Source organism: Dipodomys ordii, unplaced genomic scaffold (assembly GCF_000151885.1).
Source record: "Dipodomys ordii isolate 6190 unplaced genomic scaffold, Dord_2.0 Scaffold68, whole genome shotgun sequence".
Taxonomy (NCBI): Eukaryota; Metazoa; Chordata; class Mammalia; order Rodentia; family Heteromyidae; genus Dipodomys; species Dipodomys ordii.
Window position 1 is genome coordinate 7,158,848 of NW_012267284.1, and position 15,997 is coordinate 7,174,844.

At 51.8% G+C, this 15,997-nt stretch overlaps 3 protein-coding genes across 4 annotated transcripts in view; 1 reads left to right on the forward strand and 2 right to left on the reverse strand.

Annotated features, from left to right (window-relative positions):
• Znf3 (zinc finger protein 3) overlaps positions 1-127 on the reverse strand; it is an 8,136-nt gene extending 8,009 nt beyond the window's left edge. Inside the window, exon 1 of the mRNA XM_013023428.1 lies at positions 50-127. The gene's annotated coding sequence lies outside the window, so the exon portion shown is untranslated. The remainder of the gene's footprint in view (positions 1-49) is intronic.
• A 4,843-nt stretch (positions 128-4,970) lies between these two features.
• Cops6 (COP9 signalosome subunit 6) lies at positions 4,971-8,032 on the forward strand. Its single transcript, XM_013023441.1, has 10 exons — positions 4,971-5,065; positions 5,264-5,389; positions 5,577-5,708; positions 6,040-6,128; positions 6,212-6,274; positions 6,552-6,599; positions 7,184-7,298; positions 7,376-7,468; positions 7,544-7,644; positions 7,776-8,032. The coding sequence occupies exons 1-10, from the start codon at positions 4,996-4,998 to the stop codon at positions 7,914-7,916; spliced, it is 978 nt and encodes a 325-aa protein (XP_012878895.1). The 5' UTR covers positions 4,971-4,995; the 3' UTR covers positions 7,917-8,032.
• Positions 8,033-8,414: 382 nt separating this feature from the next.
• On the reverse strand, positions 8,415-15,975 carry Mcm7 (minichromosome maintenance complex component 7). Of its 2 annotated transcripts, none has more exons than XM_013023528.1 (15): positions 15,853-15,975; positions 14,586-14,665; positions 14,128-14,292; positions 13,852-13,976; positions 13,182-13,362; positions 12,802-12,939; positions 12,454-12,603; positions 12,224-12,338; positions 12,022-12,153; positions 11,526-11,609; positions 10,906-11,299; positions 10,580-10,663; positions 9,757-9,925; positions 8,919-9,028; positions 8,415-8,774 (listed from the first exon to the last, which is right to left on the reverse strand). In XM_013023528.1, the coding sequence occupies exons 1-15, from the start codon at positions 15,881-15,883 to the stop codon at positions 8,573-8,575; spliced, it is 2,160 nt and encodes a 719-aa protein (XP_012878982.1). In that variant the 5' UTR covers positions 15,884-15,975; the 3' UTR covers positions 8,415-8,572. The 2 variants fall into 2 exon arrangements, with proteins under 2 accessions (XP_012878982.1, XP_012878983.1); XM_013023529.1 differs by lacking the exon at positions 15,853-15,975 and adding an exon at positions 15,001-15,088.
• Positions 15,976-15,997: the final 22 nt, after the last annotated feature.

Here is a 15,997-nt window from a genome sequence, read left to right on the forward strand (position 1 = left end):
CCCTGCCTCTCCTCAAGCCTCTCCAATCTCCTCAGGCCTCTCTACCTACCAGGGTCTCCTCTCAGCCCTCTCCTCCAGCTCAGGCCAGAGGAGAGCCAGAGTACTGCTCCGCTCCTGGAGGCGCATCTCTTGCAGCGTCTCTTGCGGTGTCTCCTCTATCTCCCCTCTCCGGAACCCCTTCTACTCTGTAACAGGTGCCCCCCCCCTTTGATACCCTGCACCCCAGCAGCCTGGCATGGGTGATGATGACATCAGCATGGGCGAGACTTCCTGCCCCTCAGGTTCTCACATCTGCAGCAAATTTGAAAAACTTTAATATCATAAAATACAATAATAATAATCATTCATACAAACAACAACTCCTAAACCAGGCTTATGCCTGTAATCCTAACTATTCAGGAGGCAGGGATCTGAGGATCATGGATGGAAGCCAGCCCAGGAAGGAAAATCAGTAAGACAAAATTTATCTCCAATTAACCAGAAAAAAATCTGAAATTGGAGCTGTGGCTCAAGTGGCAGAGAACCAGCCTTGAGTGAAAAGCTAAGCAAGACAGATCAGAACCTGAGTTCAAGCCCCAGAGAACTGTGACCCCCCCAAAAAAAAATCCGTGCCAAGTGGAATATGGGAATGGACGGAATAATGTGGGTAAAAGGTGAGGGTGATGGGCTACGCCTGCCTTTATGCCCTCCACAGAACCCTGCCAATTCTACACAAAATGAAATGTTATAATATCCTGAGTAACTGAGACCTTCAACCCTTAGGTAAGAAGCAACTTAAAATATGATTTTGCTGGGTCTAAAAATTCACTAAAATGAAGATAAAAACTGAGCAACCCCCCCTCACATACCCTCTTGTATCTAATGGGAATCTGCAATCCTAACAATATGAAAGTCCACTTCCCTACCACCCTACTCGCCCCTGCAAGTACAGGTTCCTGAATTCCCTAAAGCAAGGCTGAACCAGGACCTGCTCAGTGGATTTGCATAATAGACTCCCCAAAGCAGGCTGGCACATATTTCTTCAGGCCCAAACCACAAACTTGCAAAGCCCATCCAGGAACTTTTTGTACCTCCCAGCCACCTTTCACCCAAGACCCTAATTAAGTCCCTTTACCCCTGGCCCCCCAGCACACCTCATGTCTCCTATCTCTTCTCACCATGGCATCCCGCTTCAACATTAAAGTTGAGGTGTGCTGTTGAGGTGGTGTCTCTACCTGCTTTCATTCTTTTCACCTTTTCCAATCCATCCTTTTCCCTGACAGCATCTGTGCTCTTTGACCCCAGCCATCCTCTTAAGCCATCCTCTTAAGTAGTTACTTTACAATGATCCTGGGCTACAGGAAAGAGTCACAATTTGTTTGGGCACCAGTGGCTCACACCTGTAATCCTAACTACTCAGGAGGCTGAGATCTGAGGATCACAGTTCAAAGCCAGCCCATGCAGAAAAGTCTGTGAGACTCTTATGTCCAATTAACCACCAGAAAACTGGAAATGGCACACTGGCTCAAGTGGTAGAAAGCTCAAAGCTCACCTTGAGCTGAAGAGCACTCAGACCAAGTTCAAGCCCCACAACTGGCAAAGAGAGAGACAGAGACAAAACAACCAAAAAGCTCAGGAGAACAACTTTATCACTTTATCAAGTGATAAAGTGGTAACCCTCTAGAAACAAAGGCTGAACTAATTGTCAACCAGGCCATGTCTATGACCTGGGACTGGGTTGTTTATTTTTTATTTGTGTGTGTGTGTGTGTGAGTACACTGGGGCTTGAACTCAGGGTCCAGGTACTATCCTTTAGTGTTTGCTGAAGGTTTATGCTCAAGGTTGACTTTCCTGACTGAGCTGGCTTTTGTTGTTGTTGGTTGTAGGGCTTGAACTCTAGGCCTGGGTGCTGCCCCTGAGCTCTTCAGCTCAAGGCGAGCTCTCTACCACTGGAGCCACAGTGCCACTTTCAGTTTTCTGGTGGAGATGAGTCTCTTTCCTGCCTGGCTGGTTTTGAACTGTGATCCTCAGATCTCAGCTTCTTGAGTAGCTAGGATTACAGGCATGAGCCACCAGTGCCTGGTGGTCTCCCTGTTTTCCTTGCCTTTCTACCCAAACAGATACTAGACATTGGTGAGGCATAAGCTGGGGCTTTTCCAATTTCTTCTAGTTCTGAAAGAACTCTCCTGTATAGAGGCTGAAACTGGGTTTTTATATCTCAGGTCCAAAGTCCAGGAGTCCCACATTAGGTCTGGCCACTTGCCCCTACATGCCAAGGTGGAGAAAGATTTATTACACAGCAGCCAAGGCAAGACAGCACTTGAGTACATCTTCAGCCAGTGGTATTAACACTGGCCTCAGGTTCAGTAGAATTGGGGGCAGAGTATGCCAAAGGCATGCAAGGTTAAAACAGTCCCAAGTCATAGGCATGGTCCCCATTGACCATTAGCTCAGTCTTTGTCTCTGAAGGAATTCCAGGGAAGTTATCACTTTACCTTTGTAGCAGGAACAAGTTGCCTAACAGATGTTCTCCTGAGTATGTGGCTGTCTTCTTTTTAAGATGATAAGAAAATAGCATTGCTTGTTTGAAGAGCAATTTGCCTTTTGTCATAAGATACTACTTTTACTGGAGCCCAGAGAGATTGTAAAGTGACTGAAGCAGAGAACAGCTCAGATCAAAGGGGACAGATAAAAGTTGGGGGACAGACTTTTTAGTTCATTCACAGAGCCCAGCAAAAGCATCTTTTATTTTTATTGTGCTACACCTGGGGCTTGAACTCAGGGCCTGGGCATTGTCGCTGAGTTTTGCTCAAGGCTAGTGCTCTACTTCTGGCTTTTTTAGTGGTTAGTTCAGTATAAGAATCTTATGGAATTATTTATTTATTTATTTATTTTTGGGTCCGGTCATGGAGCCTGAACTCTGGGCCTGGGTGCTGTCCCTCAGCTCTTCAGCTTAAGGCTAGTGCTCTACCACTTGAGCCACAGGGCCACTTCCCGCTTTTTTCTTTTTGCTTATGTGGTGCTGAGGAATTGAACCCAAAGCCTCGAGCATGCAAGGCAAGCGCTCTACCACTGAACCACCTTTCCAGCCCCCTTATGGAATTTCTTGCTGGAGCTGGCTTTGAACCTTGATCCTCAAACCTCAGCCTCCCGAGTAGCTAGGATATCAGGTATGAGCCATAAATGCCCACCTGATAGGGATAGCCACGTGCAGGAACCCAAAATTCCATTTCTCTTTTCCCATTTCAATACCCTTTGGCAGCTCCCAAGATGGTCCAGAAAAAACAACAACAACAACAACAACAACAAAAAACCTTAAAAATCCAGAGAAGGGGCTAGGAAGGTGGCTCAGCGGTAGAGTGCTTGCCTCACATGCACAAGGCCCTGGATTCAATTCCTTAGTACTACATAAGCAGAAATAGCCAGAAGTGGTGCTGTGGCTCAAGTGGTAGAGCGCTAGCCTTGAGCTGAAGAGCTGAGGAACAGTGCCCAGGACCAGAGTTCAGGCCCCACAACTGACAAAAAAAACAAAAATTCAGAGAAGTCAGATGTGGTGGTTCACGCCTATAATTCCTGTACATGAGAGATAGAGGCAGGAAGACCATGAGTTCCAGGCCAACCCAGGCTACATAATGATGAAGACAGTGATTCAATGAAACTGGAATTTCAGGCAAAAACAAACAAAACCGAGTTTCTGGGGGTCCCAATAAGACGAGGTGTTTCCACTCAGCCCTATTAAAGGTGCCAGAATTGATGAACAGAGAAAAGAAGTATAATCAGATGTGACTAGGAAGACCAAGGGACTCTGTGCTGAGCTGAATTTGTCTTTGGGCTGTTTTTTAATTGTTGAGGACAAAGGCTGGGCAGGGGTGCATAGCTAGAACAGTCCTGGTGAAATAGAGCCTGGCAGATCATGAGTTCAGTCTTTGAGAAGTTGTTACTGCTTTCCCACCAGTGCAAAACTGAACAGGTGGCCCGGGCAGTGGTCTTCCTGAGCTTTTGAAGTGTTTGCTTCAAGATAATAAGATGGCTTTGCTTGTTGGGGGGGGGGTAGGGGCAATTTGCCCTCTGTCACAAGATGTTTCTCAATGAATCCTGTTTTTGGAGCACTAGGGAGTTGGAAAGTGCAGCCAGGAATGGCTCAGATCGACTGAGGGGAACAGATACAAAGTGGGGGGGGGGGAGGGCGGGGAAGAGCTGTGTGTGAATTTACAAGCTTGTAGTGAACTTACCAGCCCAGGAAAACCACCTTTGAAGCTATCTCTTACATCAAAACGAAAAAGGAAAACCTAGCAAAAACACCAACAATTCCGAAAGGAGAATAAAGGGGATTCCAGCTCAACTTGAAAGCCGGGCTGTGCTCAGGCGAGGCCATGTCCCAGTGCTGCAGCGGCTGCCGCCTGCAGGAGGCGCTGCGGAAAACACTGGAAAAACAGCTGTGTAGGCCAGCGCCCAGACGTGGCTGCCACCTGTCAGCTACTCGGGAGGTGAAGAGCTGAGGATCAAGGTTCGAAGCCCCAAAAAAGCCACAAGTGAAGCCGGGCGCTGGTGGCTCACGCCTGTCATCCTAGCTACTCAGGAGGCTGAGATCTGAGGATCAAGGTTCAAAGCCAGCCCGGGGAAGGAAAGTCTGTGAGACTCCTATCTCCAGTAAACCACAAGAAAACCGGAAGTGGCGCTGTGGCTCAAGCGGTAGAGCGTTAGCCTTGAGCGCCCAGGCCCGGAGTTCAAGCCCCAGGACCGGCAACAAAGACCAAAAGAAGTCTGGCATCCTTATCTCAATTTAACCGAACCGCGGCGGGGCGTCCACTCGGCCACCCCTCCGCTCCGGGGCCTGCGAGACCCGCACGGTAATTCGGGTCCCAGCATCCTTTGCGCGAACCCTCACTACACCTCCTCCTCCCCCGCCCCCCCCAGCGGCTCCCAGCGGCCGGCAGACACTGAGCATGCGCAGCTCGCCGGCCACGGAAGCCGCGAAGGAAGGGGGCGGGTCCGGGGCTGGCGGGCGCGGGGAAAATGGCGGCGGCGGCGACGGCAGCAGCGAACGGGACCGGAGGGAGCAGCGGGATGGAGGTGGACGCAGCAGGTAACGGGTCGTGCGAGGCGGCTTCTGGAGACACCGTTCTAGGGTGCGTTACGGTTCTTCCAGGCGACATCTCTGTCCGCGGTCACTTAACGGGAAGAATGCCCGGGCCCGGGCTGCTCACGGTCCTCAACTTCCAGTCTCCTGGGGAAGAACGTGAGGTCGGGATGCTCACCTTCTTCCCTTTCCCTCCGTGCTCAGTCGTCCCCAGCGTGATGGCCTCCGGCGTGACCGGCAGCGTGTCCGTGGCTCTCCATCCCCTGGTCATTCTCAACATCTCCGACCACTGGATCCGCATGCGCTCCCAGGAGGGGCGGCCCGTGCAGGGTGAGTGGGGGCGGGCCCGCGCCCCAACCCCGGCAGCCTCGCGCCGGCCTCGGCCCATGCCTCCCCGCACGGTGCCCCCAATTCCTGGTTCAAACTGACCCCGACCCTCAAATGATGGAGGGAAAGGAAAAAAAAAGTTGTGGATTTCTCATCCTTACCTCTGTATTCTGTGTTGATCTCTTCCCAGTGATCGGGGCTCTGATCGGGAAGCAGGAGGGTCGAAATATCGAGGTGATGAACTCCTTTGAGCTGCTGTCGCACACCGTGGAAGAGAAGATTATTATTGACAAGGAATATTATTACACCAAGGAGGAGCAGTGTGAGAGGGGGATATAAGTGGGGAAGAGGAGCGGGAGGTGGGTGTCAATAACCTCCCCCCCCCTCCAAAAAAAAAAAAAGCAGATGGGGAAGGTCTAGAGAATAGCTGAAGCAGATCCCAGAGAAAACTGAAGCAGATCCCAGAGAAAAAAAAGAGCATCTTTTAGGTTTCACCCCTCCACTCCCAAGCAAGTAAAAACAGAGAAGACAGGAGAGGGGAAAAGGAATATTCTAAATTAAGGGAGTGATGATGGTAAAATAAAAATCACTTTCAAGGCTAAGGAAGGATGGTTTAAAGAAACTCTTTTTTGCTCTGTCCCTTTTCTCTCCAGTTAAACAGGTGTTCAAGGAGCTGGAGTTTCTGGGTTGGTATACTACAGGGGGGCCACCTGACCCCTCCGACATCCACGTGCATAAGCAGGTATACACCTTCACACGTGTGCAAACACAGACAGCTACGGGGAAGAAAATGGGCATTGAGTTTTCTATGCCTTGTCTCTCTAGGTGTGCGAGATAATCGAGAGCCCCCTCTTTCTTAAGCTGAACCCTATGACCAAGCACACAGATGTGAGTGTCACTGACTTGTTCACTTATCACTTTTTTTATCCTTACTCCCTGCTGCGTTTTACTTACTGTCAACATCTCTGTGGGAAGGCCATTTACCCACCCCTGTATGACTTTGGGCTGTCCTTTAAGCTCAGCAAGGCATTTGAATGTATAAAATGGGGATAATCCCTCTGGTTTCTCAGGAAAATTAGGGGAGAGAGAAATATGTGGTAGGTGCTCTATGTATAGGTTCAGGTGCATTTGCTCTTAGTAAGAGTTGTTCTTCGCTTCTTTACAGCTTCCTGTCAGCGTTTTTGAATCAGTCATTGATATAATCAATGGAGAGGTAATACCTTACCCCTTCAACCTTCAGCTCCTGCTCCTGGCTCATTTCCTGATTTCTGTGTGTGTATGTGCACAGGTTCTGGGACTTGAACTCTGACACTCTCAGTCTCATTTGGCTTTTTTTGCTCAAGCCTGGTGCTCTACTACTTCAGCCACACCTTCACTCCCAGCTTTTTGCTAGTTAATTGTAGATAGCCTCTTTTCTGCCCAAGCTTTTTTTTTTTTTTTTGTCGGTCGTGGGGCTTGAACTCTAGGCCTGGGCACTGTCCCTCAGCTCTTCAGCTCAAGGCGAGCGCTCTACCACTTGAGCTACAGCGCCACTTCCGGTTTTCTGGTGGTTTATTGGAGATAGGAGTCTCACGGTCTCCCCTGCCCGGGCTGGCTTTGAACCGCGATTCTCAGATCTCAGCCTCCTGAGTAGCAAGGATTACAGGCGTGAGTCACCAGCACCTGGTGTCTGCCCAAGCTTTGAACCATGGTCCTCAGGTCTCATTCTTCTGGGTAGTTAGGATTATAGTAAGCTTGCTCCACCAACACAAGAACATTTCCTGCTTTTCATTCTATATGGGAACCTCTGCCCTGCAGGCCACAATGCTGTTTGCTGAGCTGACCTACACCCTGGCCACTGAGGAAGCTGAACGTATTGGTGTTGACCATGTGGCCCGAATGACGGCAACGGGCAGCGGAGAGAACTCCACTGGTAAGGGAGTTGGTTCTTTGGAAGTGAGGTGTGTGTGCTGCGTGTGACGTGACCTCACCTCTCCCTGTGCCCCATAGTAGCTGAACACCTGATAGCACAGCACAGTGCGATCAAGATGCTGCACAGTCGTGTCAAGCTCATCTTGGAGTATGTCAAGGCCTCTGAAGCAGGTAGGACAGTTTGCTTCCTCTCTCCCCTGGGAAAGTGACCGCATCCACGTCGACGCAGCCCCTCTGTGCCCTTAGGAGAGGTCCCCTTTAACCATGAGATCCTGAGGGAAGCCTACGCTCTGTGCCATTGCCTCCCGGTGCTCAGCACTGACAAGTTCAAGACAGACTTCTATGATGTGAGTCTGAAGCTTTGGATGGGAGAGGGAGGGGGGAATTGACTGTCCTTGCAGACAAGGCACAGACTGCTGTCCCTTGGACCTCACGTGAAGGATCCCCTGGGGAACTGGTTCTTTCTGTTCCCTCCTAGCAATGCAATGATGTAGGGCTCATGGCCTACCTTGGCACCATCACCAAAACTTGCAACACCATGAATCAGTTTGTGAACAAGTTCAACGTCCTCTATGATAGACAAGGCATCGGCAGGCGGATGCGGGGACTCTTCTTCTGAAGAGAGCACTTGAAGGGATCGCACCCAGGGCACTGGTAAATGTCCATAGGAGCCGGGCACTACCTCCCTCCAGAGAAACTGCTGTCATTAATAAAGGGGGAGCAGCCCTCAGCACCTTCCTGTGGCTTTGTCGTCTGTCACACTCACCCGGTGTCAATCTGGACCTTAGTTCCAGCGTTGTTCAGAGCCCGAATCCCTAATTACCAGTATTGCTAGCCCCTTCAGTGACTTGAGTTCACTCTTGACAGGACCCCTTCTTCAGTCACAGAACCATCTTTATGAGTTTTCCCAAGCTATCATTTGACGTGTTTTTCACATAGAAAAATGGGAGGTGTCCTGTGGGCACTGGACATCTTAGGTTGTGCTATGCCTCAGTGCTTGGCTGGTGGAATGTAAACTACACTTCACTGAGTGGACACAATAGAGATAGTTTAAGGAGGAGACAACTACACAAACTCCACAGTGCTTGTGGTCTACAAGTCAGGCCTAAGCCAGAGATAACAGCATACTTTTATTAGCAAAAAATATAAATCAAGTGCAACATGGGGAAAAGAGCCTTGAAAGCAACCCCTAGCACTCTGAGCAGGGCAGGGCAGGGCAGGGCAGGGCAGGGCAGCACTGTCAAGGTGAACCCCAGTGTCTCAAGCAAGCTGCAGTCAGACGAAGGTGATCCAGGTACGCGAGTTGTTGACCTGCCAGACGTTTAGCTCCTCATACTCGTCCAGAGCTGCCTGGAACTGAGCAGGTGTGAAGCCCCGTGACACGCAGCGCTGCTCCGCCTCAGAAAACCGCACGCTTCGGCCCCCCGAAACCAACTCACGGACAGTGGCAAAGATCACATCTGCAGGCCTCTGGGTCCTGGGGGTAACAAGGTTGTGTGTAAAGACAAGGTACAAACCGTAATACCCAGGCCACACAGACACAGAAACCAGAGATAGTGACCTTCCCAGGATCAGGGCTAGGTCGAGGTGGCTCAGTTTCACCCTGCACGAAGAGACTCACCTAGCTGTTTGCCCCTTGTCACCAAGAAGGGAGTCTTTGGACATCTCCATCAGCCTAATGGCTTCATTCACATCTTCCTTCTCCACGATGTCCACCATGCGCAGGCGGGCCTAAGGGAAGAGTAAAGGGAGAGGCGGGGAGGGGAGGGAGGGAGGAAGGCAGTCAGGGACCCTCCTGTTCCAGCTTTCTGGATGGGTAACTATGTGTGGCCTACTTGACAGAACAAGAATGGGGACCCCTCTGTGCCCCGCCACATCCGCAGTGTTGGGCCGGCACTGTCAGACCGAGACAAGTGCAATGCCCAGGGCAGCGTCCAGCAATTGCCCAAGTCTCCGCCTCTCAACACTGGCCAGTCCCGGTGTTCAGCTGTCTTGTGAGGGGAGTAGACCCCCTGAGCTCCACTGTGCTCCCCACCATGACAGATGGGGCCTGGCTTGTGTCCTGGGGGCTCGGGAAGTGCTAGCTCAGCAGTAGGCCAGGTAATCACGCTACCTGCACGAACAGCACTTTGGAGCCCCCACGACAAAGGTCTTGGGGGGTGGGGGGAGGCAGAAACGAAGGCTTATGGTTTCTAGTGGAGGAGCTAAGACCCAGGGAACGTGATGAAAGCCCCTTACCCTCCAAGCTCACAGCGCCAGGCCTTCCCCTCCTCGGGCGCCGCGCGTGCCCTGCCGGAGCAGCAAGTACCCACAGTGCGGTAGCACAGAAAGGACACTATCTGCACTGTCAGCACTTTAGCCCCAGCAGGGCTGCTGAGAGGGGGCAGCCGTGGGATGACCATGCTAAGGTGGGCTGCTAGGTAAGGGTCAGGTGGAGCTGGCACGGAACCAGTACTCACCAGAGCAGTGGACAAACGGAGAATGGCCAGCAGGGTCCGGGCTGAAGTGTAGGTGGCGTCCTTGCTGGCCCAGGCCTCGCGCCTCATCTCCACATAGGCTGCTGTGATATAGTCGGCAAGAGCCTCAGGCACCGCGGGCTGCCGCTCCCGGCACATGGCTATGTAACGCCTAGGGGAGAGACAAGCGCATGTTGGGTTCTGTGGAAAGAGTTCTCACACAAGATTCATAGACGGACTTTCTCAGGAAGGAAGAATTCGGTGGGCCATGATTTGCCTACCACTGAGGGCTTTCTCCAAACAGCGCTGCCAAGGCGCCTCAAATTACTTTTCACAACTTGGGAAGTGGGCTTTCATTAACAGAGCAATGTCATAAAGGGAAACCAGTTCTCTCTGAATGCATGACACAGATAAAAGTAATAATCCTGTGATTAAAAAGAACTGGGTGGAGAGAAAACCCTAAAGATCACTGTGGAGAAGTTACCAGATGTCTGCAGAGCAGCCTCCTGCTCAGAGGGGAGGGCAACATGGAAGCGGTGAGGAAGGAGGTCCCCTGGTCCCTGGCCTATCTTGAGGCTTGAATGCAGGGTCTGAACACTGTCCCCGAGCTGCTTTTGCTCAAGGCTGGCGCCCTACCATTTGAGCCACACAGCTCCACTTTTCAGCTTTTTAGTGGTTCACTGGAGACAAGAGTCTCATAGACTTTACCCATCCCACCCAGTCAGATTTAGGGTCTCCAGTGCCTGCAGAGGTTAACAGCAAGAAAAACATTGTCACGTGCCAGAGACTAGCCTCAAAGCAAACACAACCCTGTGCGGCCCCCTACCTCATCAGCTTCATATCCAAAGGTTCAAACTGGGCAGGGGGCTGCCGGCTGTGCTGGTGCACGTAGGTGATGTGCTGAGCCAATCTGGGAAGAGCAGAAGGAAGCTGTTCAGGCTGTGCACCAGTCCTGACCCAGCATTGCTCAGTGCTGCCTTGGGTCTCCCTTGTTAGCATCTCACCCCCACAATCTCCACAGTGGACTAGTCCTGCTGTTAAAGAGGCTGGAGAAAGCTCCCATGAGCTCTAGGTTGAGAGCTTTGTGGTCTGTCCCCCCCTCCACCCCCCCCCAAGCAAGGGCTGTCTGTCAGGGTGCTGAGCCACATTCACCGGAGGTCATTGTCCCGGTCAGGCCGGTCCTGGATCAGCCAGAGGAGGTCAAATCGGGAGAGCAGTGCTGCAGGAAGCTGTATGTTCTGCTCCAGACTGCGGCGAGGGTTGTAGCGCCCATAAGCAGGATTAGCAGCAGCCAGGATGGAGCAGCGAGCATTGAGGGTGGTGAGAATGCCCGCCTTGGCAATGGAGATGGTCTGCTGTTCCATGACCTCATGGATAGCTGTGCGGTCTGCCTCTGCCATCTTGTCAAACTCATCAATGCAGCAAATGCCTTGATCGGCCAGTACAAGGGCTCCGCCCTCCAAAGTCAGCTCTCCGGTCACAGTGTCTCTGAGCACAGCTGCAGTGAGCCCCACTCCAGAGGAGCCCCGGCCTGTTGTGTATTGGCCTAGAGGAGAGAAAACAGGATCACTGAGAAATGTGGGCGAGAACGAGCCTAGGTGAGTGGCCTAAGGCCTGGGCTGGAACTGCTCACCTCAGTACAGGGTGGCTGGAGACCAGGGATGCTGCTATGCTAGAACACCTCCCTGCCTCACCACTGCCCTCCCCAGATCTCAGCCCACCCACCATGCTTTTGGAACCACAACAGCCATTCTATGGTTGCTCCCACTTACTTCGGGGGGCCAGACGATCAATGTAAGACAGGAGTTGAGATTTGGCTACCCCAGGATCTCCCATCAAGCAGATGTTGATGTTGCCTAGAGAAGGCAAAGAAACCACGGAATGACCATCTCCCAACAGAGAACTAGAGACCTGCTTGCTTCCCCCACTATATACCCCACATTCTTTTTTTTTTTTTTTCTTTTGGCCAGTCAAGGGGCCTGAACTCTGGGCCTGGGCGCTCTCCCTCAGCTCTTCAGCTCAAGGCTAGCGCTCTACCACTTGAGCCACAGCACCACTTCTGGCTTTTTTCATTTGCTTATGTGGTGTTGAGGAATCGAACCCAGGGCCTCACACATGCAAGGCAAGCGCTCTACCACTGAGCCATCTTCCCAGCCCCACATTATTTCTTCTAAGCCTTTCCTGCAACCATGGATCCAGATGCCAACTCTTGCCTGAAACCTGCAGACTCTGCATAAGTCACCCTCTTCAAGCCTCTTTCCCTCTCACCTCGGATTTTCATGCCTCGAGGAGACTGGTCCACGCCGCCCACCAGCAACAGCAACAGCGCCTTTTTCACGTCTTCATGCCCATAAATTTCGGGGGCAATAGAAGCAGCCAGCTTCTCATAAAAGTCCTCCTCTGCAGGGGAATAGAGATGAGAGCACTCCCCAGAGACAAAGTGCAACCCTCCACTCTCCTGGCCCCTCACCTGCAATCTGCCTCAGCTCCTCTCTGCTCAGCTCTCCCGTCCCTGCCTCTTCATCCTCACTCTTATTCATCTTCACGATCCGGTGGGCTTCCAGATAAGTTTCTGAGAGCAAACCCTGGAAAAGAAAATGCCAGAACATGAATAACACAATTACCTAAAGGTTACCTAAAAACAACCAGAATGGGATGGTCAAGAGAAAAGACAATATGACTTCAAAATCCTTCTCTTACCTGTACTACCTGTCGGAATCCAGTGCGCAGAATTGGCAAGAAGATCCCGGTGACACTGACATGGTCTCCAGGCTGGGCAATCCTTGTGTTCTCCCCTTCCACCAGCACCGTGATGCTCCGAGGGATGTTGCCCACGGGCACCTGGTCACTCTAGGGGAAAAGAGAGCACAGGAGAAGAGTATAGGCCTTCCTCTGCCAGGCACCCACTGCAGACTAGATTACAAGAGGGAAACAGAGGCTTCTACCTTCCCTCTTCTTTTGTTCTTTCTTCCTGCTCCTCTGTGAGTGACTGCAGGATTCAAGTGACTACCTGTTCTACCTGCCCTGGGCCACATACCCCACACTCACATGTTCCTGCATCTTCATCTCCTGAAACTTGATGAATTTGGAGCCTCGTGTCTGCAGATAGAGCCGCCCTCCTGAGCGGTTGGTTTGGCACTCCTGGCTCGGGCACATGATCAGAGGCATGAAAGTGGGAGACTGGATCTAAGACAAGAGAAAGGAAGCAAAAGGAAATCAGAGGAACTCCTTCAATGATTCTAGGTGAGTATCGACCAACACCAAGGAAACAAAAACAGATGAGAGACCACTATATATCGAGGAAGAAAAATATAAGCGAACACTTTTTCTGATGGCCAGAAAAGAAAAAATCCAAGTCATATTAGTGGACCAAATTACTTCCAACAAAATACTACCCAACTGCTCTCCTGTTTCATGTCCCAACATACCGGCTGGTAAGTCTCTGCCCCACACTGGTCACACGTGTAGGTGGCCACCACCATCCTAGGTTTGACTTCAGAGACACGAGTGACAATTCCACGCACAGTCACCAACTTCCCTACAGAGTCAGCCCGAACTTCACGGATCACACGAGGCTTGTTGCTACTTGGGCCTTGAAAGTATAGCTCACTAAGGGAAGAAAATCATAATCAACGTCAGGGGAACAAGTCTTGCACTCCAACAAAGACACTCATAAGGGGCTGGGAATGTGGCTTAGTGATAGTGTGTTTGCCTAACATGCACGAAGCCCCAGGATCCAGTCCTCAGTACCACACAAACAGAAAAGGCCACTAGCTGGGCGTCAGTGGTTTACTCCTGTAACCCTAGCTATTCAGGAGGCTGAGATCTGAGGATCATGGTTCAAAGCCAGCCCAGACAGGAAGGAAAGTTCGTGAGACTCTTATCTCCAACAAACCACCAGAATGTGGTAGAGTGCTAGCCTAGAGCTGAAGAGCTGAGGGACAGTGCCCAGGCTGAGTTCAAACACCCCCCCCCCCGAAAAAAAGCCACAAGTGGCACTGTGGCTCAAGTGGTAGAGTGCTAAGCCTTAAGCAAGAAGCTCAGGGACAGTATCCAAGCCCAGAGTTCAAGCCCCAGGACCAAAACAAAGACACTCACAATCTGCGCATGAGCTCAGGAGGATACTGGTTCTGGGGGCTTCGAGTGGCTCCAGGGTCCCTAGTCCGTTGTTCCATCATGAGCCGATGCTCGATATAAACATCTAAGACATCTTTGTTTACCACCTAAAGGAGAAAAAGTAAGAGAAATGAGAGGCAGCATAGAAAAGATGGACTAGAGAACAGGACTATGCTACCAACGCCCCTTTCTCTAATCAAGATGCCAGAAGCTTGTCAATAGAAGCTTAGCTCCTGGCTCAGCCCTGCAGTCACTCACCTCCCTCTCCTTGTACTGAGGTAGCAGTTCTTGTACAACATCGGCAAAGAGCCTGGAATAGCGCTTGGCATTCTCACAAATTGAATCCACCAACTCTGGGTCTTCCTCAGCTACATCATCCAGGTCCACATACATTGCCACTTGATCTCGATGTGCCAGCTGAACCTGAGATAGAAGAGACAACATGTCAGAGAGCTAAATTCACCTTGTTCACAGCACAAAGCCTATTAATGTTGAGATCTAGGCACTTCCTGGACATCTATCTATAAGGGAAAAAAGAAACAACTTCCCAACTCAACCAAACACCCTGACTTTATGAGTACAGTATGCTAACTGAGTACTAGGTACCCTGACAAACAAGTAACGCAAACATCCTTGAAGAAACAAGACAGAACACCTCTTACAGGTCCTTTGGCACCAGCCCATTTCCCATTTCCTTCAGTCTATCTTGGACTTACCAACTGGTTCCCATACTTGAATTGCTTCTTCCCAAGTTCATCATCCTGGTAAAACTCTTGTAGGAACTTCTTCACCTTTTCTACAATATTAAATCCAAAACAAAGCCTTTCATTGCTTTTCGATTCTCTATTGAACATCCCACTAAGCTGGAGCCTAAGAAGTCCACTTTTCATTTAAGACAGGACCTAGAGAACTAATTAATCCTAGGAGCAGTTAAGTAAGCCTACCCAGTTCTTCCCCCAGGAGAGGCGGGATTCCTTTTCAGTTCTGTTTTTACCTGGAGAAGAACGGTTATCTTACTCCAAACCTTCCCTCCCTCCATCAGAATTCCAGTTTGCCTTAGTTAAGGTTCTTACTTAGCCCCTCTCTCCAACAGCCTCCAGCTACCCGCAAAACCCTCGAGCCGCCTCCTACCTGTATGACTCTCTGTATGACTCCTTCCTTTGGTTCCCCCCAAAATCTGCGCTCTCGTCCGGAGCTCGGCCACCAGACTGTCCCTCCACCCCACACCCCCGCCACTGCTTCCGCTCTTAGTAAACAAAGAAGCACATGGGCCCGTATTCCAGCCGCTTCACCGCCCCGGGATTCCTCCGCCCGGGGCGGGAGTGCGTCCAGCGATTGGCCAGCAAGCCCAGCACCACACCGTCCCGCCTCCCCCCGCGGCTCCGCGCTCAGCCTCGCGGCGCCAGCCTCACCTCCCTTCTCGGCGGCCCTCGCCGAGTCCCCCCCCGCGCGGAAGGACACTGTTTACACACCGTACTCCCTGCTCCCGCGTCGCGCCACTTCCGCCCGCCACGACTTCCGCTCGGGAGGGCGGCCTGAAGTGGCCAATCACGGCGCTCAGCGGACCACGACGGCCCGCCCCCGAGGCTTCCGCGCGTCTCCGCTAGACGCGGGAACTTGCAAAGCGCCCCAAGGCGCGGGAGGAAGCGGCCCGGAGTCCTCCAATCTGAGGTCAAGAGCGCTTAACTTCCCTGAAACCAGGGTCTCCCGCCGTCCAGGGCGCGACCCTCCCCTCCGCTGCAGCACCCTAACTGTGATATCCCTTTTTACGACCCTACACCCTTTCTGAGCAGAATGGAGTGCCTGGTTTTCTTCTATCCAGATGCTCCCCGCGAGCTCCCAGGAATTCTAAGCCTCGATCCCAAGAGGGCCTGATTCTGTCTGAGCCCGCCGACCCCATCCGACCCCTGCTCACGCCAACAGGTGTGTCTGCTGGGAGGCTTCCCGCATAGGACTGCGCTCCTAGGCTTGCAGACCCCCTACCTTTCTCGATCGCGTAGTCCTTAAGTGCCATCGCCGCCGGGGACCGTGCAGCGGCAGTTGGCGGGCTCGGTTGTTTCACTCGCGGGAATCCCAAGACGTTTGTGCGGCGGACTTGTGGCCGGCCAACCGAAATTGGCGCGAAACG